The sequence below is a fragment of the Balaenoptera borealis genome, assembly GCF_965194805.1.
Source record: "Balaenoptera borealis genome assembly, chromosome: 10".
Taxonomy (NCBI): Eukaryota; Metazoa; Chordata; class Mammalia; order Artiodactyla; family Balaenopteridae; genus Balaenoptera; species Balaenoptera borealis.
The window spans coordinates 92,025,111-92,045,292 of record NC_138874.1 but is presented as its reverse complement, the minus strand read 5'-3'; the positions used below and the strand labels follow the sequence as shown (position 1 = coordinate 92,045,292).

The 20,182-nt window shown below is 41.0% G+C and overlaps 1 protein-coding gene across 9 annotated transcripts in view; it reads left to right on the top strand.

Moving 5' to 3' along the window:
* Positions 1-20,182, top strand: part of ARMH3 (armadillo like helical domain containing 3) — a 180,516-nt gene that overhangs the window by 29,581 nt on the left and 130,753 nt on the right. For 8 of the 9 annotated variants that reach the window (XM_082408314.1, XM_082408311.1, XM_082408307.1 and 5 more), the window contains 7 exons: positions 3,078-3,134; positions 5,045-5,088; positions 6,172-6,232; positions 8,196-8,242; positions 8,764-8,839; positions 10,410-10,503; positions 16,161-16,262. In XM_082408314.1, coding sequence (XP_082264440.1) covers positions 3,078-3,134; positions 5,045-5,088; positions 6,172-6,232; positions 8,196-8,242; positions 8,764-8,839; positions 10,410-10,503; positions 16,161-16,262 — 481 coding nt within the window. The remainder of the gene's footprint in view (positions 1-3,077; positions 3,135-5,044; positions 5,089-6,171; positions 6,233-8,195; positions 8,243-8,763; positions 8,840-10,409; positions 10,504-16,160; positions 16,263-20,182) is intronic. The other variant, XM_082408310.1, reaches the window with a different exon arrangement.

Below are 20,182 nucleotides of genomic sequence, written 5' to 3'. Positions count from 1 at the left end.
ATTCTTATAAATAGGGATATGAAAGAAAGGCTGGCTGTGAGAAAGGAATACTTAAAGAGGGACTGGAATATGTGGAGCAACGTTAACGTGTTATAAATCCCAGGAGTTGATCGCTTTCATTGTCTTGGAGGAACTGACAAATGGTGTACAGAGCTACTAATAAATAAGTAATTTATCACCAACGCCTGTTTTGCTGGTGATCTGGAGGGGCCGGCATGGTAGCCATTTTGATCTCTGTCATGTGTAATAGCCTCTGGGGCCTTATTACAACAGCAGGAAAAATAGCTGAGGAAAAATGCTGAAGGTAGTTAAAGCGAGTTATGTGTGAAAGGAAAGAGCCATCATCAGTAATGAATATTTTCGGAACATTCTGCTGGATGCAGGCCACTCTGAGGCAATGGCTTGGCTTCTCTAAATGTGAACTGGACCCTGGTTCAGCCCAGTAAGACTTTCTGAAATGTCAGCCTGAAAAATTGGACATGGCCAAGGAACTGGAGAAAATCATATTTCTGGAGTGGGGTATGCATCTCTAGTCTGTCAGAAACCCCAGAAGAATTAATACAGTAGGCGAGGGCAAGCTGGTAGGCATAATTTATCTGGGCTTTGCAGCTTTTGATATAAGTCGCTCACCAGAAACCATTAAGGAAACCTGGTGACCATGGAGCAGGAAGGTTTTTGACAGGAGCATGAGGAATTCCAGATGAACATAGCAAAACCAAAAGCTGGTGAAGTTTTATGCAAAATACGAGAGGGTGTGCTAGGGAGAACAGCGTTCTAGTTACCACCACAATTGATCCCATGACCAGTGGGGTAAGTTGTAACCTTTCCAGAAAGGTGCAGAGAGCACCAGAGAGGCTTGGTGTCCAGCTAAACACAGAGAAGGGAAATTAGGTGTTGGACTTAAGGAATGGAAGTAGTTCTTCCTCACTTCAAATAATACATTCCATTTTAGTAATTTCATCTCAAGAGATAGAGGAGGCCAAAAAAAAAAAAAAAAAAAGTCTAGGGAAGAGCAATTAAATTTGTTAAGTATGGTTTAGATCAAGTAAAGGCTGGACCCTATTAGAGTGATTCTGTGAAGGCTGACTGAGTCTGTAATTCTGTCTTGCTGATGAAAAGTAGATTGCCTTGAGTTTTAAAACATGACCACAACAGGTATATAGTGTTAAGGAAAATCAGTGTCTGATAGAATAGAAATTTTCACAGCATTAAGATCTTGGCCTTCTGGGTTGGCCAGGTCTTCTGAGATGAAGTGACTCAGCCCCCAACTGCTGCCCTGAACATGATGTTTCCCAGAAATTACAAAATTGTTTATTATGTCCGGTTGTAAGTTTTTCTTTCTCTCTCTCTTTTTTCCCTACAGATCTTCCTTTGACTGTGATAAAAATGTCAAAGGAAAAAAAATATAGCTACCAATAATTGAGCCCTTATCATATGCCAGATACTGTGCTAAGGATTTTACTTGATTTAAGTCTCGTAGCAACCCCAAGGAAGAAAATATTTTTCCCAGTTTTACAGATGAGAAAATTGAGCTTAGGTTTATTAACGCGCCTAACTTGTCCCAATTAATAAGTCAAGGATCTAGAACTCAAACCCTTGATTTTAGCCACCTTGCCTTTTCCTCAGCTGTTGCTAATGCATAGGCTGTTCTTGGTAATCAGATGGTCCTTATTATTACTTAAGACAGTCTACTTTTGGGAAGGTAACTAGGACTTTTCAAAAATTATACCAAGAGACAGTGGCCTGTTCTTTCTACTGTTGTTCTCATTTGATGGCATCTCAAGGTCAGCCTACTGCTGATTTTCAGTTCCAAGGATCCACTTGCTTTGGATGTTGTCTGAAGTCTGTAGCGTCAGCAGGATTTGACTGCTGGTTATAGGAAGAAGTATTGAGAGCCTTCCTCTGTCAGATCAAGTAACGAATGGAGTGAGTTTTACCTCCTTGAATTGTATTGTAGAAAACCTTATAAACATTTGGGCTGTTAAAAAAACAAAGCTTCTCCTTCTGTATTTCCAGTTGGCATTCGAAAGATGCCCTCAGAAACTTGATTAATAAAGTCTGTGGGGCGGGGAGTTAGCCTTTCAGTTGGGTTTCCAAGTTTCTCAGTAATGTTTTCTTGGTTGCTGTAAAAACTGCCCATCTGAGAACTATTGTTTCTAGCTTCCCCTGGGTTAGAATTGGTGCCTGATCTTTAGTAGGTCTTTCCTCACATACTACACAGGGGTTGTTTTCAAGGTGAGCACGTCATTGGTTCTCATCCCACTGGTAGGAGATGGCCCAGTTGCTTAATGAGTTTAAATATATATCTATTTCCATATGCTGCCCAGCTGAGATTGAATCTGGAAAAACTCAAGAAATCTTCCAATATTTTAAGTGATGGGACAATCATTAAATCCCAGTGTCCTGACCAGATTGTAGTTTGGGTAATTACATCTTTTTTTTCAGTTCCCCTGCAGTGTTATTTGGGTATTGGATCTATAAATGGCCTCTCTGGCTGTTAAGCAGCTGCCACTTTCCACCCCCAAGGTGGCTCTGTTTTACGGGTGGGTGAATCAGTCCTTGGATATAGTTTGTGGAATGGTTAGGGAGCCTTTGGGATGAGAGTGTAAGTTAGCAACATATAAATTTGTGCCTTATGGCAAGGGAGCTTTTATGTTCCCCAAAAGACAGCTGTCCCTATGGACTCAGTAAATTATTGGCAGGATAGGACAAAGTGAGTGTTGTGGAGCATTCACTTACTTCTTAGAAACAAATAAGAGGGAAAGATGGGAGAAGTGGCAGACATAGACCTGAGCTGATTCAGTCTAGAGGAAAATGCGGGTAGAATAGAACTGGTGTGTGTGTGTGTGTGTGTGTATGTGTGTATGTATCTGTACATGCTTGGTGAATGCCCATGCACGCTGAGAGATTTACTGGAAATGGAGGAAGTCACCTGGCAAGATAGTTGGGCATAGGTTTTAGGAGCATCACGCTAGAGAGAGCACCTTATGGAAGCATTTTTGTTAACACTTTGTTAAATAGCTAATGGGTTCTTAACTAGGTCACACTCACCTGGAGTCTCTTCTCTTGTTTAATAGTCTGTGAATCCTTATATTGTGAAGCTGTCTATTGTGGATGATGAAGCCACGCTCAATGTGAGTATCTGGATCCTTGTGTATTGTTTTAATTACTTGCCTTTGGTGGCCTTACTTTTAGTAGATATTTAGAACAGAGAGTAGAGAGCTATTGTGTTAATTTCATCTGGCTATAAAGAGGGAATAGGTATTTCTTTTTAGAGCATCAGTGCTACTGTCTTACTGTTTTCTATTTTCTCATCATGGAAGGAAGGTGTGAGGGGATATTTGCTTGCTAATCATGATGAAATGGTCAGTTATATTTCATGTTCTAGTGTGCTGAGGTTGATTATCCTACAGAGTCAAGAAGTTACATTTCCAAGAATAAGAAGATTTAGATGGTATGTCAAATCACCATGATGTACACTTTAAATAGCTTACAATTTTGTGTGTCAATTATACCTCAATAAAGCTGAAATTAAAAAAAAAAAAAGAAGGCTTAGATGACTAAATGTTGTGAGATTTCTTCTTGTAGAACCAGCCAGATTATATTTATAGCCTGCCTTGGTGAAGCTGAAACATGGAGGATGATATATGTCTGCTACATATATCCATGGAGGTTTGGGAAATAACATCTGATCTCTGAATATAGGGAGGAAGAAGATGACCAGGTGTCTCGCTTTATTCTCTTTCCATCTTGCCCTCTTCATTCTTCTAATTTCTCTTATGAAAAAAAAGCACACATGACTCATCCTTGTGGCCTTAATTGATCTTTGTGATACGCTTAGCAGTTTCTAGGGGGAAAGTTGATAAATTACTTTAATATTTATTGGATGCTTCTTCCCATTACACTCCTGTTTTCCTGTGGCCTGAGAGTAGCTTGTCTTCATTTTTAAAAATAAATTTATTTATTTTTGGCTGCATTGGGTCTTCGTTGCTGCTCATGGGCCTTCTCTAGTTGCGGCGAGCGGGGGCTGCTCTTCGTTGTGGTGCGCGGGCTTCTCATTGTGGTGGCTTCTCTTGTTGTGGAGCACGGGCTCTAGGTGTGCAGGCTTCAGTAGTTGTGGCACGCAGACTCAGTAGTTGTGGCTCACGGGCTCTAGAGCACAGGCTCAGTAGTTGTGGCGCATGGGCTTAGTTGCTCCGCGGCATGTGGGATCTTCCCGGACCAGGGCTCAAACCTGTGTCCCCTGCATTGGCAGACGGATTCTTTTTTTTTTTTAAATCAATGTTGAGGAAGCAATGATATGTTCTTTTTAAATTAATTAATTAATTAATTTTACTTTTGGCTGCGTTGGGTTTTCGTTGCTGCGCCCAGGCTTTCTCTAATTGCGGCGAGCCGGGGCTACTCTTCGTTGCAGTGTGCAGGCTTCTCATTGTGGTGGCTTCTCTTGTTGCGGAGCATGGGCTCTAGGTGCGCGGGCTTCAGTGGTTGTGGCTCGCGGGCTCTAGAGCACAGGCTCAGTAGTTGTGGTGCATGGGCTTTGTTGCTCCACGACATGTGGGATCTTCCTGGACCAGGGCTCGAACCCATGTCCCCCGCATTGGCAGGTGGATTCTTAACCACTGCGCCACCAGGGAAATCCCTGCACCTTCGTTTAACGTGGGACTCATTGTCACTTTTCTTATGGGTTGTTTTAGAGACATTGGAGAGCTTTTTGTTTGAAGATTCTAACTCAGCCTTTTCTTTTGAGGTGAAAATGATCCCAGTGAAATTGTCAGTGGTCTGGACTGGTCTGTTTCATCCCTTGTTACTCTATTTTAATTGTATCTGGAACCATTAAGTAAGATAATTAGATCAGAAAAATCTTTCCAAAGAAGTTCCTTTTGATCCTTTGACAGTGTCTCTCAGAATTCCTGTCCTTGTTGCCTACTTTCAAGTAGAACTTCTTGGGCATGGACCATGGTGCTGTAATTAGTGTTTTCCGTGGTCTAGTCATAGTATCGCCAACAGCCCCTTATTTCACCTGTGCTATCTTTTTTCTCTCTAGGGAATGGGGCTTGTGATTGCTCAAGCTTTATCTGAGTATAACAGGTAAGTCCACCTTTCCAGAAGGGAAGGGTCTAATTTTCGTTTGAATTGGTTGAGAAGGAAACAGGTTTGTTAAGAGTTCTTGGGTGAATGTCTCTTACCTATCCTAGAGGAGTATTCAGAGGTACAGCTGCTGGCAGATGCATTTGCTCTAGCTGGGCTTGATGGCTTTAGCAGCAGTTGTTTTTAACACTGGGGAGAAGTAGCCACCATGTTAGTGTCCATCTTTTGTTTAAGCAACTCTTACATTCAAACAGTCTTATGCAACCTTTGGTATTTTATTGCAGAGAATTTTAACTAGTTTTCCAGCCATAAGCAGGCTCTTCCATTTAGCCCAATGTATCATATAAATACCATTTTCTATGTAAAAAAGGTTGTGAAGCACTGCTTTTTTGTATGCTTAAAAAAAAAAAAGAAAAGAAAGCACTGAATTAGTTCTAGTTTGACAGATACTTCTTTTTCATCAGTAATCAACTGCAGCTTCCTAGATAGAGTCTCTGTCTATTCTGGGGGCTCTTTTCATTGATGCTTGCTTTCCCTCTTGCTGGGGATGGGGAAGGATTTGGTATTCAGTGAATGGAAACCAGAAGTGTATCTAATCCTGGCAAGGACCAGGCAGGATCTTTCTTACTCCTTTCCAGACTTGCCTTATACACAATTGGGTATTGGGATTTCAAATCTGTCCCATCTCCGCAAATAGTTTAGCTCACAGATTTCCCTCCTTTTCCTTCAAAAACAAACAAGATTTTCACTGTTACAGCCTTAATTTTACTGTCACACTTTTCAAGTAATAGTCTGTTTGGGAAATAACTGGATCAGCCATATGTTAGAGCAGTTTCACACTTTTGCAGCTTGCTTTCTAAGACTCTTCCGAAGTAGCTGGGCATTTTGGTACACACTACCTCAAGAGCAGATGGGTGCCTCTTAGCTTGCAGGGGAAACTGCAGTGGCTGGGTTGTCATAACGCTTTTGTTTTTTGGAGTCAGTGAATTCTGCAAGTGAGCTGCCCTGATTACCACTTAGTATGCCAAGGACAAAGACACGTGATAAATAATACTAAAGTTGAATTTAGTTATTTTTGTTCAGGCAGTATAAAGACAAGGAAGAAGAACACCAGGGCGGTTTTTTCTCTGCTTTAACAAATATGGTAAGTCCTACTTGCTTTTTCTCTCCTGCTCAGAAATATATGAGATCTGCAGGGGTAGACAAATTTAGACTCAGAAGTTTATTTTTATTTTTTTTCTAATATTTATTTATTTGGCTGCCCTGGGTCTTAGTTGCGGCATGCAGGCTCTAGTTTCCTGACCAGGGATTGAACCCGGGCCCCCTGCATTGGGAGCGTGGAGTCTTAATCACTGGACCATCAGGGTTAGAATTTTTTTTTTTTTCAAATTAATCAATTCAATTTTTTAAAGACTACAAAAACAAAACCAAAACAAAAAAAAAGGGTTCATATTAAGCCAGACTTTTGCTTCCTAAGGAGTTGGCTCTGTTTGAGGACTGACGCTATGGAACACAGAATAGGACTTAGATCCAAGTCCAACCCTGAGTGATCCTTGGCTGTTTGCAGTGGCCCCTTCATCTCTTGTAGTTGGCCCTGGAGTCGAGGGATTGGTGCAGTGATCTGAGCCACTCATCTAAAGGCTTAAGGTCTGGGCTGAGAGGTCCATAGTTTAGGAAAGTTATTGGTTCAGAGCAAGGTATCTCAGCCTTAGCACGATAGGCATTTTAGGCCAGATAATCTGGGACTGATTTTTAAGAGATAAATCTAGGAGTCTTGGAACTTAGATTCAGAAAGTCTGTCTTCTTGGGCATTAGTATTCAAGTAATCAGCCCTAGAGCAAGACAGATTTTGAGTTCATTGCAAGAAACAGCAGTCCCCCCATCTTGTCCTCCAAACGGCAATTTTTCCCCCACAATATCTATGCCTTCTTCATTCTCAGAGCCTACTGTCAAGGAAAGGACTTGGTAAACTCTTTAACTCTGAAGCACAAATGGATAATCCCTCAGATGTCAGATGAGTGCTGTATTGGTGTTTGATTAGATGAATTAGATATAATTATATTGCTCCCAGGGACCTTTGCCTTCTAGCCAAGAAGAAAAAGTTTTGTACCAAATAAATGAAGCTCCAGCTGCATGGTTTTGGGCATCAATAAGTAGGTGGAGGGGCTTCCCTGGTGGCGCAGTGGTTCAGAGTCTGCCTGCCAATGCAGGGGACGCGGGTTCGAGCCCTGGTCTGGGAGGATCCCACGTGCCGCGGAGCAACTAGGCCCGTGAGCCACAATTACTGAGCCTGCGCGTCTGGAGCCTGTGCTCCGCAACAAGAGAAGCCGCGATAGTGAGAGGCCCGCGCACCGCGATGAGGAGTGGCCCCCACTTGCCACAGCTAGAGAGGGCCCTCGCACAGAAGCGAAGACCCAACACAGCCATAAATGAAATTAAAAAAAAAAAAAAAATATATATATATATAATTTAAAAAAATAAATAAATACATAAGTAGGTGGAAAAGGTATTCTTAGATCGATGGGCATCTATCTCAGTGCCTCTGATATCACACATATTGGAGGCAATCTACTCCATTTACTTATTCAGCTGCCCTAGCTAGGACACAAACAAAAGGTTTTATGATGTAAAATATGGACAGTAGGTTTCATTTAGACAGTTCTGGTCTGAAACCCAGATATTCCCCCAAAGATGGCTCTGTGTTGGATGAACAGCCTGCTTTCTTTGTTCTTTGTGAGTTAGTTCCTGACTTCAAATAAGCAAATTCAAGGACAGATGCAAAGTGATGAGGATGTTTAGGTTGCCATTTACTTGTTGTCTGTGGTTACTAAACTTACGCATTAAAAAGGAGAGCTGGCCAAAAGTACTGGGATTGTTTTTCTGTTTTTTAAAATCCCTTTAAGTAAAGACAAGTTAGGGGAGCTCTCATTGTTTCATTTATTACTTATGATTCTTTTAAGATCTTCAAAGTGAGCTGGTTTTGTTGTGTGTAACTGGTGGGCCAGGGTTCCAAGCAGCTTGTTTTTTGACTGATTAAAGGCTTATAGGTACAGAGCACCTCTCACATTTCCCTGCTATAACTCTGCAATTCCTGTTTTCTTCCACAGGTGGGCAGCATGTTCATAGCAGATGCCCATGAGAAAATCTCAGTGCAGTAAGTGCCTGATGTTCTTGTGCGGTGACTTGAACATTAGTGTGGGCTCTCTCACTGGATATGAAAGTGTGAAACGTTACCTCTGCTAATCTTTTACAGATTCAAACTTTTTTGGTGATTTATCAACTGTTTCTTGAGTTTTAAACAATAATGGAACCTTAGAAAACTCTGCTTCAGTCACATGTATTGAGCCCCAAGAAGCTGAAAAACTGTTCCCAGCTGTCTCTGGAATGAAATGAAAGAGGGCTTGGTGTCTGAGCCAGTTAAGGACTTAACTGGATTGGGGTGGAAAAGCGAGAGGGGGAAATAGTCAATGAAGTAGATAAGAACTAGTTCTAAGGAATTAAAGTTAAAGCTCTGACTGTATACCCTTTACATAAGCCCCAAAAGGAAATAAAGGGAGCATTAGAAACTCAAAGGGATTTATAATGAGGAGCTGGAGTGAAATCTTATCTTGAGGGTTATACTCTTTTAACTTCTTCATTGTAAGAGACTCTCCAATTTGTTCTCTTTTTCTTTAGAACCAATGAGGCCATCCTTCTGGCACTTTACGAAGCTGTTCATTTAAATCGCAACTTTATCACAGTGTTAGCCCAGGTTGGTTATGTTAAAAACTTCAGTTCTTTTTCTCCCTGAATTTCATACACATTCACTCCATTGAAAAGCCTGTCTGGCTGTGCCGTGTAAACCCTACTTTGCATTGGTGAGTGGTAGTTACAAAGAGTTGCATCAGTTGCCTTTGCTTCATGCTCTCCTCAAATATGTATGTTTCCATCTGGTGCTGAAATGGATCTGATAACATGCAAAGTTAATGGTCTTGACCAGTTTACTGATTCTGCTAACCAAATGAGTTGAGATTACTTCATTTTGCTCACTGGAAATCCCCTGGTATTATCTGCCCATATGGATTTTTATAACAGGCTTTCTGCTTTCTAAACCTCTGTGGAATTACAACCGGAGATAAAATAGGCCACATCACTTATCTTATTATCTTACCCATGTCCAAAGAAGAAGAGTACAAAATATCTTGTGCAGCGTAAGGTTTGTTAACCAAAAAAAAAAAAAAAAAGTCTACAAATATTGAAAGCAGAAAGTCATAGAATCCTGAGTGCTGGATCACTTGCCTAAGGGATAGCCTCGGTAGTTGGTGCAGAAGGGAACTTAAACAGACTGAAAACTTGAGTGATGCTCATGAAAGCTGTCTTAAAAAATTGATAAAGTGTTTTTATTTTAAAGCCAGACTGTTTAAAATATGTATGACGGTTTCTTTTAAAGCAAAGTTTGCTTATGCTTTTTTCTCAAAGGGCAGATGTGTATGGGATCCACTGAGTTTCAACAACAAAAAAAATAAGGTCAAAAAGCAGTGTGCTGGTTTGAGTGTCTGGCTAAGAGGGACTTATCGGTTTTCACGACTGATAACATGAGACTTTATCCACTATTCTCAGGGTCTTCCTTGTCTGCTCTTTGAATTCTGTAACTGATTTTAAAGGAAGAAGTGAGATGGGTAAAATCTGGTAAAGCTGTTGGGGAAGAGAAGGGAGTAGCCACTACTCAGCCCAATTTTCAAGAGCTGATGTGGCAGGGATGGCTAAGGAAGGTAAGGGAAAGAGGAGTCATCTGTTTTGGTCCCCATTGGATGTCTCGCCCATGTCTCTGCCTCCCAGTCCCACACGCTCTTGTTTGTTGTGGAATGGGAAGGCTGCCCTCTGCATAGCTCTTTTTATAGTACCTGTTATCTCCTTGGCTCACCTGCATTTATTAGTCAACTTTGTGGTCATTAGAACAGTCTGTAGATATGTTTTAGGTTGATCTGATAAGAGTAGTCCCTTCTCAGATAGGTTCAAATAGGACAGCAAGTGCCCTTTTGTGTGTGTGTGTGGAATAATTCTGTGTATTTGTTTATCCCAGTTTTTTATTCATATGGTTCTGCAGAAAAACTTCTGTAATAGGAACTTAGTTGCTTAAAGAAAACTAGCCTGCAGAGCTTCTCATTAGAGTTTAGCAAGCATCAACGGTAATCAGGTACTCATAGGAACTAAATGTAGAAGCAGTCCCTCCTCAGTGAGCTTTCTGTCTAATTATGAGGCCAGGAGTACTAGAAAGGATAAGCAGAGGATACCCAGAACTGGATTTTCTCTTTCTTACCCTTATCTGTGCTCTCGTTCAGAGTCATCCAGAAATGGGCTTGGTGACAACCCCTGTCAGCCCTGCTCCAGCAACCCCAGCCACACCGCTGGGGACCACGCCGCCCTCCTCTGATGGTAAGCCCACCATCTCCTTTGTTTTCTTGACGAATATGATCTTGAATCTTTAGGGGTGAGCATAGTTCTTTTGGATTTTTTTGTTTGTTTTTTTTTAACAAAAAGCACAATTGTTAATTCTTTTGCTTAAGAAATTATCTGAAGAACTGTCCTTCAGGATTCATGAAGCTCCAAAGAAAAGTCTGGAAAAGAGAGTCAAGTGCTTTTTTCTGTAAAGAAGCTACATAACTCCAGCTTGTCCTCCTCAGGGAATGGTTGTAGAGTCATGGAATGCTAGATTTAAAAGGGACCTCAGAGGTCAGTGATGTCTGTCCTGCCAAACTCTCAGGGTACTTGTGAGGCTCAGATGAGATGTTTTATGAATATCTCACTGAAATAAATGTAAAATAGTAATATTATCTCTTGTTATCATTTGACAAATGAGGGAATTGAGGCCAGAGAAAAAAGAGGTTTGCCTAAGGTTAGTGAGAGTTGAGACTAAACACCACAACATGGATCAGGGCTGGGACCATGCCTGTTTTGTTTACCACTGATTGCCCAGCATAGTGCCCGGCATGGTCACTGCTTAGTAAATATTTGTTGAATAAATGGATGAGAAAGTGAACCTGGGATTTGCTCACTGTTATGTGTCTGCCAGGCACGCCCAGTTAAAAAATGACAAGTGCATAATAATTGGGAGTTTGCTGGGTATTTAAGACTTCCCTCCCTAAAAAAATAACGAAAAAATCTCCACTTACCACTGGCACTGAAGAAAAGGGTAACAGAAAAGAAATGAATTTTGCCTGATAAACTTTGTGTCAGCCTGAATTGGTTCTATTGTCAGCTGAGTGTTTGATGGAATAACTTAACCTAAAAATAATCTTCATTAATACTTGATGTTTTGCTTCAAATGTTGACCTCATTTGGGGTAAAGAAGTACAGGAAATCTAACTTTGATCCTTTCTTTGTGCCCCCCTCCTGTCTGTATGTGACATGGATGTCTTTGATCTCCTTTTTCTCCTTCAAAGTTTCATATAACACCTGTGGCATTAGCATTTCAAGGTAGTACAAGCATTATTGGTACAAAAGCATGACTGGGAGGTGCCACTGATATTCAAGTCTATGGTAGCAAATTGGATCTGTTTAGAATTGAAAGTCAAATTCCAAAATACAGGTTTCTCCTGCTGTCTGAAAGTAGAGCTCTCATATGAAACCTTCTGTAAGCCGAAATGGCGTAAAGCAAAGAAGCAATTACCTGAGGACACATCTTGCTAACAGGTTTACAAAGGAAATCTAGATAAAGCACAGACGCTCACAGACACAGTTTAAAGCTGTGGTGGCTTGATACCTAGATGCTGCGTGTAGCTCCTGGGGAAGGAATTTGGTGGTGCCACTCTCAACTGCCTGGGATGCTCGCTGCCTCTGTTACAACTTGCTGCAAAACAAATGCTGAACACGATTTTCATTTTTTGCCTTCTTTCTTTCTTTCTCCCCCCCCACCCCGCCCCCAACTCTTGTCTCTTGTTACATTCATTTCTAGTTGTTAGTAGGTGGTAGGATTTTTTTTTCTACTTTTCATTGCCTAAATGTGAGAAAAAAAGAATGGAACATGTATACTTTCTTTAAATTTTTTTTCAGTTTTATTGAGGTGATTTGATATGCATATACATTGTGAGAGAATTCCTCCCATCTATTTAATTAACACATCCATTACCTCACATATTTATCTTTTATTTTTATTTATTTATTTATTTATTTATTTAAAACTCATTTGCGTTTTTTTGTTTTATTTATTTATTTATTTTTCGCTGTGTTGGGTCTTCGTTTCTGTGTGAGGGCTTTCTCTAGTTGCGGCAAGCGGGGGCCACTCTTCATCGCGGTGCGCGGGCCTCTCACTATCGCGGCCTCTCTTGTTGCGGAGCACAGGCTCCAGACGCGCAGGCTCAGTAATTGTGGCTCACGGGCCTAGTTGCTCTGCGGCATGTGGGATCTTCCCAGACCAGGGCTCAAACCCGTGTCCCCTGCATTAGCAGGCAGATTCTCAACCACTGCGCCACCAGGGAAGCCCTCTTTTTATTTTTATTTTTTGGAGGAGGTGAGAACATTTAAGTTCGACTCTCTTAGCAGACTTCAAATACAACATGGTGTTATCAACATAGTCCCCATATTTTACATTAGATCTTCAGACTTTATTAATCTTACAACTGAAATTTTGTACCCTTTTACCAACCTCTTTATATTTCCCCCACCCCTAGCCCCTGGCAACCACTATTCTACTCTCTGCTTCTATAAGTTTGACTATTTTTTTTTAGATTCCACATGTAAGTGATGCAGTACAGTATTTGTCTTTCTCTGTCTGACTTATTTCACTAAGCGTAATATTCTCTAGTCCATCCATGTTGCTGCAAATGGCAGAATTTCCTTCTTCCTTGTGACTGAATAATATTCCCTTGTATATATATGTACGATATCTTCTTTATCCATTTATCTGTAGATGAACACTTAAGCTGTTTCCATACCTTGGCTACTGTGAATAATGCTGTAATGAACACGGGAGTGAAAATATCTCTTTGATATCCTGTTTTCATTTCTTTTGTATATATACCTAGAAGTGGGATTGCTGGATCATATGGTAGTTCTGTTTTTAATTTTTTGAGGAACCTTCATACAGTTGTCCTTAGTGGTTACACCGATTTACCTTCCCATCAACAGTGCACAAGGGTTCGTTTTTTTCCACATCCTCACCAATACTTGTTATCACTTGTCTTTTTTTTTTTTTTTTGGCCATGTGGCTGGTGGGATCTCAGTTCCCCCACCAGAGATTGAACCTGGGCCTTCTGCAGTGGAAGCGCAGAGTCCTCACTGCTGGACCGCCAGGGCATTCCCTCACTTGTCTTTTTTTTTTTAAATTTAATTAATTAATTAAAAAATTGTAGTATAGTTGATTTACAATATTACGTAAGTTTCAGGTATACAACATAGTGGTTCACAATTCTTAAACATTATACTCCATTTATAGTTATTATAAAATGTAGGCTATAATCCCTGTGATATATCCTTGTAGCTTATTTAGTTTATATAATAGTATGTACCTCTTAATTCCTCACCCCTATTCTGCCCCTCCCCACTTCGCCTTTTTTCTTTCTTTCTTTTTTTTTTTATAAATTTATTTATTTATTTATTTTTGGCTGCGTTGGGTCTTCGCTGCTGCCCGCGGACTTTCTGTAGTTGCGGTGAGTGGGGGCTACTCTTCGTTGTGGTGTGCAGGCTTCTCATTGCGGTGGCTTCTCTTGTTGCGGAGCACGGGTTCTAGGCACGTGGACTTCAGCAGCTGTGGCTTGTGGGCTTAGTTGCTCCGCGGCATGTGGGATCTTCCCGGACCAGGGCTCGAACCCATGTCCCCTGCATTGGCAGGCAGATTCTTAACTACTGCACCACCAGGGAAGTCCCGCCTTTTTTCTTAAAAGTGGAAATTCTCTTTGGATTTCTTTCCATTAGCGAAAACAGATACTAATGTAGGTTTTTCGTAAAGGCGAAGTGGCTTATGTAAAAATGAGCTTTCGAAAAGCGGGGCACACCTGTATCTTAATGAGAAGGAACATGTAGCAGGATTGCCTACTTGTCTCTGCTTATTCAGGTCACCAAATATTCCAACGGAAATACTGATCTTTCTCTTTAACGATGAAGCCTGCCTGGTTACCATGGATATCAAAAGGCGTGCGTGTAGGTGCGTGCGTGTGTGTGTGTGTGTGTGTGTGTGTATCAGAGTTCCATGCAATGTTGGGGTTTGGATGCTTCAGAGGACTGCCTTTCAAACTGTTCATTGGGAACACTTCCACCCACACACTTGATTATGCAATGGCAGGATTTGTGCTTACTTACCTACAACCAGTGAGCTTTTATTTTTTCTAGTGGGAAGATTGGAGTCAGCCCACTTTCAAATGACTGTCTCCCTTGACAAAGGCTGCTGGGAAGAATTATGAAGCCAAAGATCAAGGAATAAACTCTTCCTTAGGATGGAGATTTTAATTTGTGAGGGATTTTATTCTATCTCTTCTATTTTGTTCTTTTTCTTCTCTCCTAACTCATTTCCTTTCTGTACAAGTCCTAAGTATAAGTATTATAACCCTGTTTTCAAGTTTTGGTTTTTAATTGGTTTTTAATATAGCTGGTGCTCAGTAGCCTAGTTATATTTAAAGGTATGTCACTGGAGCCATTATTTTTTAAAAGCCAGCAGTTTAGCTGTAACATTTGTTCTCAGTTCAGACTTGACATTTGACAGCTCAGCCTTGGCGTGAGAGGACTTTCTGGTAAACTAAAAATACATATACTTCTATATTTCTACATATTATATAAGGCAGTTTTTTAGTTATTGCTGTGTTCGAGTGGGGAAAAAAGTCCCACTAACCAGTTAGATGCCTCTTTGTATTGGACAAAGGAATGATTTTGGGCTCTGAGCTTCAGAGTAGGCTGTAGATTGAAATGACAGTCTCAGGTCATTAACCCATAACATGAATTAAGACCTTTTAGTATTTCAACATAAAAATATATTTGTCTTTTATTAGTTCTTGGGGGCTGAACTGTGGGAAAACAGCCAAGGGTTAGGCATGCTAATTTCTCATAAGGCTTTTTGCTGTGCTTGCTATGTATTATGGATCCATAATATGCAAATGTTTTCCATTGTTAATAAATGTTCTCTGCATACATCGTAATAACTCCAGAGGGATTCATTATGGTTATGAATACATATTATGAATAATATCCCAAACTCAGCTGAGTCTTCTTAGGTGAAAATATAACAGAAAGCTATAGATTCTCTAGTTTGTCTGGGCTATCATGAGCTTCCTTTTGCTTATATATTATGTCTTAGACAGTGTAAAAGTACTTAACAAGATGTCTGAGTCTCGTGTAAAGTATTAGAAACTTGAGAAATCTATATTAGGGCTGTCCTTTGTGGGTCAGCCCTAGTCTGGTCCCTTACTGTTCATTGGGACTGTGACACAGAATGTGAGCAGGGGTAGTTTCTCTTGGAAACATCAGGCAACTAGTTATATAAAACTCTGTCCCAATCAGTAATGTCCACCTATCTTTAGTCTGGTATTCCTTTTCAGGTTCCCTTTCAGGTGGGGAAGGGATTAAAAAATAGTATTTGAATGTAGTTCTGCCTTAACTTTTTTTCCTTTCCATCTTGGGTATTTCCAGCCTAAAGCCTTATTCTCAAAATTGAGCAAGATTTCTCCATATTAGGAATGAATTGTCATTTATTTTAAGCGGTAGACTCATCAAAGCAAAGCTCATTTATATTCAGTACAGCTCCTTCACTTAGGTACAAATTAAAGTGCTTTTAAGAAGGGCCTTGAACCCTTTTGGATTACTTGGGGTTAGAAAGTGGGATCAAAATACCCTTCTTAGGATGTTGGGAGAAAAGCACTGTTCTGGAGACTGGCATTCTTAGGTAGGAGAGAAGGACATTGGGCTTAATCTTGGGGGTAGGAAGGGCTGTAGAGGCCTAGGAAGACTAGATAAAGGTTTTATGATAAGCACTCGGTCTTTCCTCTGTTGTGTAAAAAGATTATTTCGTGATTTCCTTGCCTGCTGGCAAGTTGGCTGTCTGTATAGGTAGAAGTATTAGATGGAATATGTTATAGGCTAAATGCATTTCATCTGTTTTATTCCAGTTATAAGTTCTGTGGAACTCCCACTGGATGCAGATGTACAGACCAGTAATCTACTGATAACCTTCTTAAAGTATAGCTCGATTGTCATGCAGGACACCAAAGGTAAGGCATGCTACTTTGGGGGCTCAGGAAGCAGGAGGTGGCAGGTAGCTGCTTAGCTAGAGCAAGGAGCAGCATTAATACTTTGAAGCTTTGACAAGATGAACCATTGGGACCTCCTGTGCAAGGTGATGGTCCTGATTACTGGCAAACAGTGATTTCTTATTGCCAGATGCCAATTAGATGGTGTTGGGAAAACCTGGAGCTGGAGGAGGAGTGCTCCAAAGTAGAACAGGAAAAAAATTGATCTCTACAAAAACTAGCAAGTCTTCTTAGCAGATTTTGATAAGTAGATGCAGACTCTTGTGTGTGGGAAGTGAGGGGATTAGCATGTTTCAGGGAATTCCCTTTTGAGGACAAGAACTGAAAACATCAGCTCATAGTGAGAATTAGGACTGTTGTACAGAGTACAGTAGGAAGAGGTGCGATTCAGAGGGACTGTGTTCTTTAACACTTAAAACAGGAGTGTCAGTACTCATCCCTGAAATGCAGAATGGAAGTGGGAGAGAAATAGGTATTAGAAAAGTTTGAGTTTATTCTGTTTAGTGTCCTGTTCTTCCTCTGTTGATGATTTTCCTATGATCTTTTAATCGGTGGTAGGGTAGTGGAATAGTTGGGCTAGAAGAAGGGATTGGGAGGAAGCCCAGCAACTTCGGTCCAGTATATACATCTCAGGGTTTTTTTTTAAACCTAGTTTTTTCTTTATACCGAATTTATATGTTTACAATTTTTATTTATTTATTTCTATTATATTTTTTATTGTAGTAAAATTTACCATTTTAACTATTTTTAAGTGGCACTAAGTATGATCCCATTGTTTTGCAACCATTACTACCATCCATCTTTAGAACTCTTCATCTTGTGAAACTAAAACTGTACCCATTAAAAACTTATTCCCTATTCTTCACATTCTCCCCTTTTCCCAACCCCTTGCAACCACCATTCTGCGTTCTGTCTCTTTGGATTTGACTACCTCATATAAGTGGAATATATCGCAGTTTTAAGATTCTCTGGAAATGAGCCTTTTATTTCATGGTGACACTGAGGTAGCATTTTTCCTCCAATTTTTTAAATGAAAAAACTCCAGTAAACAGAGAAGCTGAAAGGGTCATACAGTGATCAGTCATATACCCATTAACATTTTGCCATATTTGGTTTATGGTCTAAATTTATGGTCTAAATTTCTGTGTTATTCTTATTTTGGCTGAATAATTTTAAAGTAAGTTGCAGACGTCATTCTACTTCATACCAGAATGACTTCGGCATGTATCTCAAAATTAAAGACATTTTCCTAGATATCCATCATTAAGGCTAAGAAAATCAACAGTAGTTCTTTTTTCTTTTTTTTTTGGCCGTGCCACACGTCTTGTGGGATCTTAGTTCCCCGACCAAGGATTGAACCTGGGCCACCACAGTGAAAGCACCGAGTCCTAACCACTGGCCCACCAGGGAATTCCCAACAGTAATTCTCTAATATCATGTAATAGTCCATATTTAGTTTTTCCCAATTGTCCCCAGAATGTTTTCCATAACCGATAGTTGTTTTTTTGTCTTTTAAATAAATAAATAAATTTATTTATTTATTTATTTTTGGCTGTGTTGGGTCTGCATTGCTGTGCGCCGGCTTTCTCTAGTTGCGGCGAGCGGGGGCTACTCTTTGTTGCGGTGCATGGGCTTCTCATTGCAGTGGCTTGTCTTGTTGTGGAGCACGAGCTCTAGGCGCATGGGCTTAAGTAGTTGTGGCACACGGGCTCAGTAGTTGTGGCTCACGGGCTCTAGAGCGCAGGCTCAGTAGTTGTGGCACATGGGCTTAGTTGCTCCGAGGCATATGGGGTCTTCCCCGACCAGGGCTTGAACCCATGTCCCCTGCAGTGGCAGGTGGATTCTTAACGACTGCACCACCAGGGAAGCCCATAACCAATAGCTTTTAAACTACATTAGCATTTTATTTTATTTTATTTTTATTTTTTCATTTTTTTTTATATTAGTCTTTTTTTTTAAATTATTTATTTATTTATAGCTGTGTTGGGTCCTCGTTTCTGTGCGAGGGCTTTCTCTAGTTGTGGAAAGTGGGGGCCACTCTTCATCGCAGTGCGCGGGCCTCTCACTATCGCGGCCTTTCTTGTTGCGGAGCACAGGCTCCAGATGCGCAGGCTCAGCAACTGTGGCTCACGGGCCTAGTTGCTCCACGGCATGTGGGATCCTCCCAGACCAGGGCTCGAACCCGTGTCCCCTGCATTGGCAGGCAGAATCTCAACCACTGTGCCACCAGGGAAGCCCCTATTTTTTCATTTTTAATAGTTTATTTATCCAACAGTTTCAACCCTGATATTGAAGACTGTTGCAGAGTTTCTTTTTTTTTTAAATAAATTTATTTATTTATTTTTGGCTGTGTTGGGTCTTCATTGCTACACATGGGCTTTTCTCTAGTTGCGGCAAGTGGGGGCTGCTCTTCATTGCAGTGCGCGTGGGCTTCTCATTGTGGTGGCTTCTCTTGTTGCGGAGCACGGGCTCTAGGCGCGCAGGCTTCAGTAGTTGTGGCTTGCGGGCTTTAGAGTGCAGGCTCAGTAGTTGTGGTGCACGGGCTTAGTTGCTCCGTGGCATGTGGGATCTTCCTGGACCAGGGCTCGAACCCGTGTCCCCTGCGTTGGCAGGCGGATTCTTAACCACTGTGCCACCAGGGAATTCCCGGTGGTGTGATTACACTTGGTTTTTATTGTTCTTTTTTTGTGCTTTTCTGAATTAAAAAAATGTTTATAATGAAATATGCCTTATTTTTGTTTTCAGGAACAGTTTTTTTTAAGTGGAGAGATAGCTGCAGGCTTTTCTACAAGAGTTGCTTTTCAGCTTAAGGGGAAAGGGAGGATAGTGCCAGAGAAACTCTGGCCAGGAATAGGTAGAAGAGTCTTATGAATCTAATTTTGCATAGGCAGGGGCATTTCTCTTCTGGCTGCCTACAGGCTCTGCTGTAAGCTACTGGGAATGTCAGGTAGGAGCATCATCATTATTCTTTTGCACTGCCTGTCACTGAGGAGAAGCAAATGTATTTCTTTGACCACACCCTCATTATGCCTTCTGATTGTCAGGTTTTAGTTGATAGATTCCATCTTTGAGGAAGTAACAGGTTAATGTCAGGGTGTGTACTGTTAGCTAACTTCTGCAGCACTGTAATCCGTTAATAGATCTCTCCAGAATGGACTTTAGTCTGGGTCCCATCAAAGCTAATTTGAAACATCATAAGCCATTTTTCTGGTTTGCATATGCTGGTATGACTCTCTTTTTTTGATATTTATTTATTTATTTATTTATGTGGCTTTGTCAGGTCTTAGTTGTGGCACGCGGGATATTTGCGTCGGTACGCGGGCTTCTCTCTAGTTGTGGTGCATGGGCTCTCTAGTTGTGGCACGCGGGTTTAGTAGTTGCCACTCATGGGCTTAGTTGCCCTGCGGCATGTGGGATCTTAGTTCCCTGACCAGGGATCAAACCCCAGTCCCCTGCATTGGAAGGTGGATTCTTAACCACTGGGCCACCAGGGAGTCCCAATGACCCTCTTTTTACCTCCATTTCACCCCCTCACCCACAAAGATCCTGGAAAGTAAAGAAGTTTTGATGGCTCTGGTAATTGGCAGTGATGGAGTAGCTCTTTCTGGGTCATTTGTTTGGGCTTAGAGCCCTGTTATTGAGGTTGCCTTCTTTTTTAATAAGTAGAATGTGAGTTCTGGGAGACCACAGACCTTTGTTTAGTTCAGTGCTATGTCTCTATTGCCTAGCACAGTGCCTGCCACATAGTAGGTACTAAATAAATATTTTAGAGTGAATAGCTTTGGCAGGAAGAAAAATGATCAGCTTTTCTGGTCATAAGTAGTGTTCACAGTGCAAGGAGAAGCATGAGCTGGACCCTAGTCTCCAGTTAATTTCTTTCT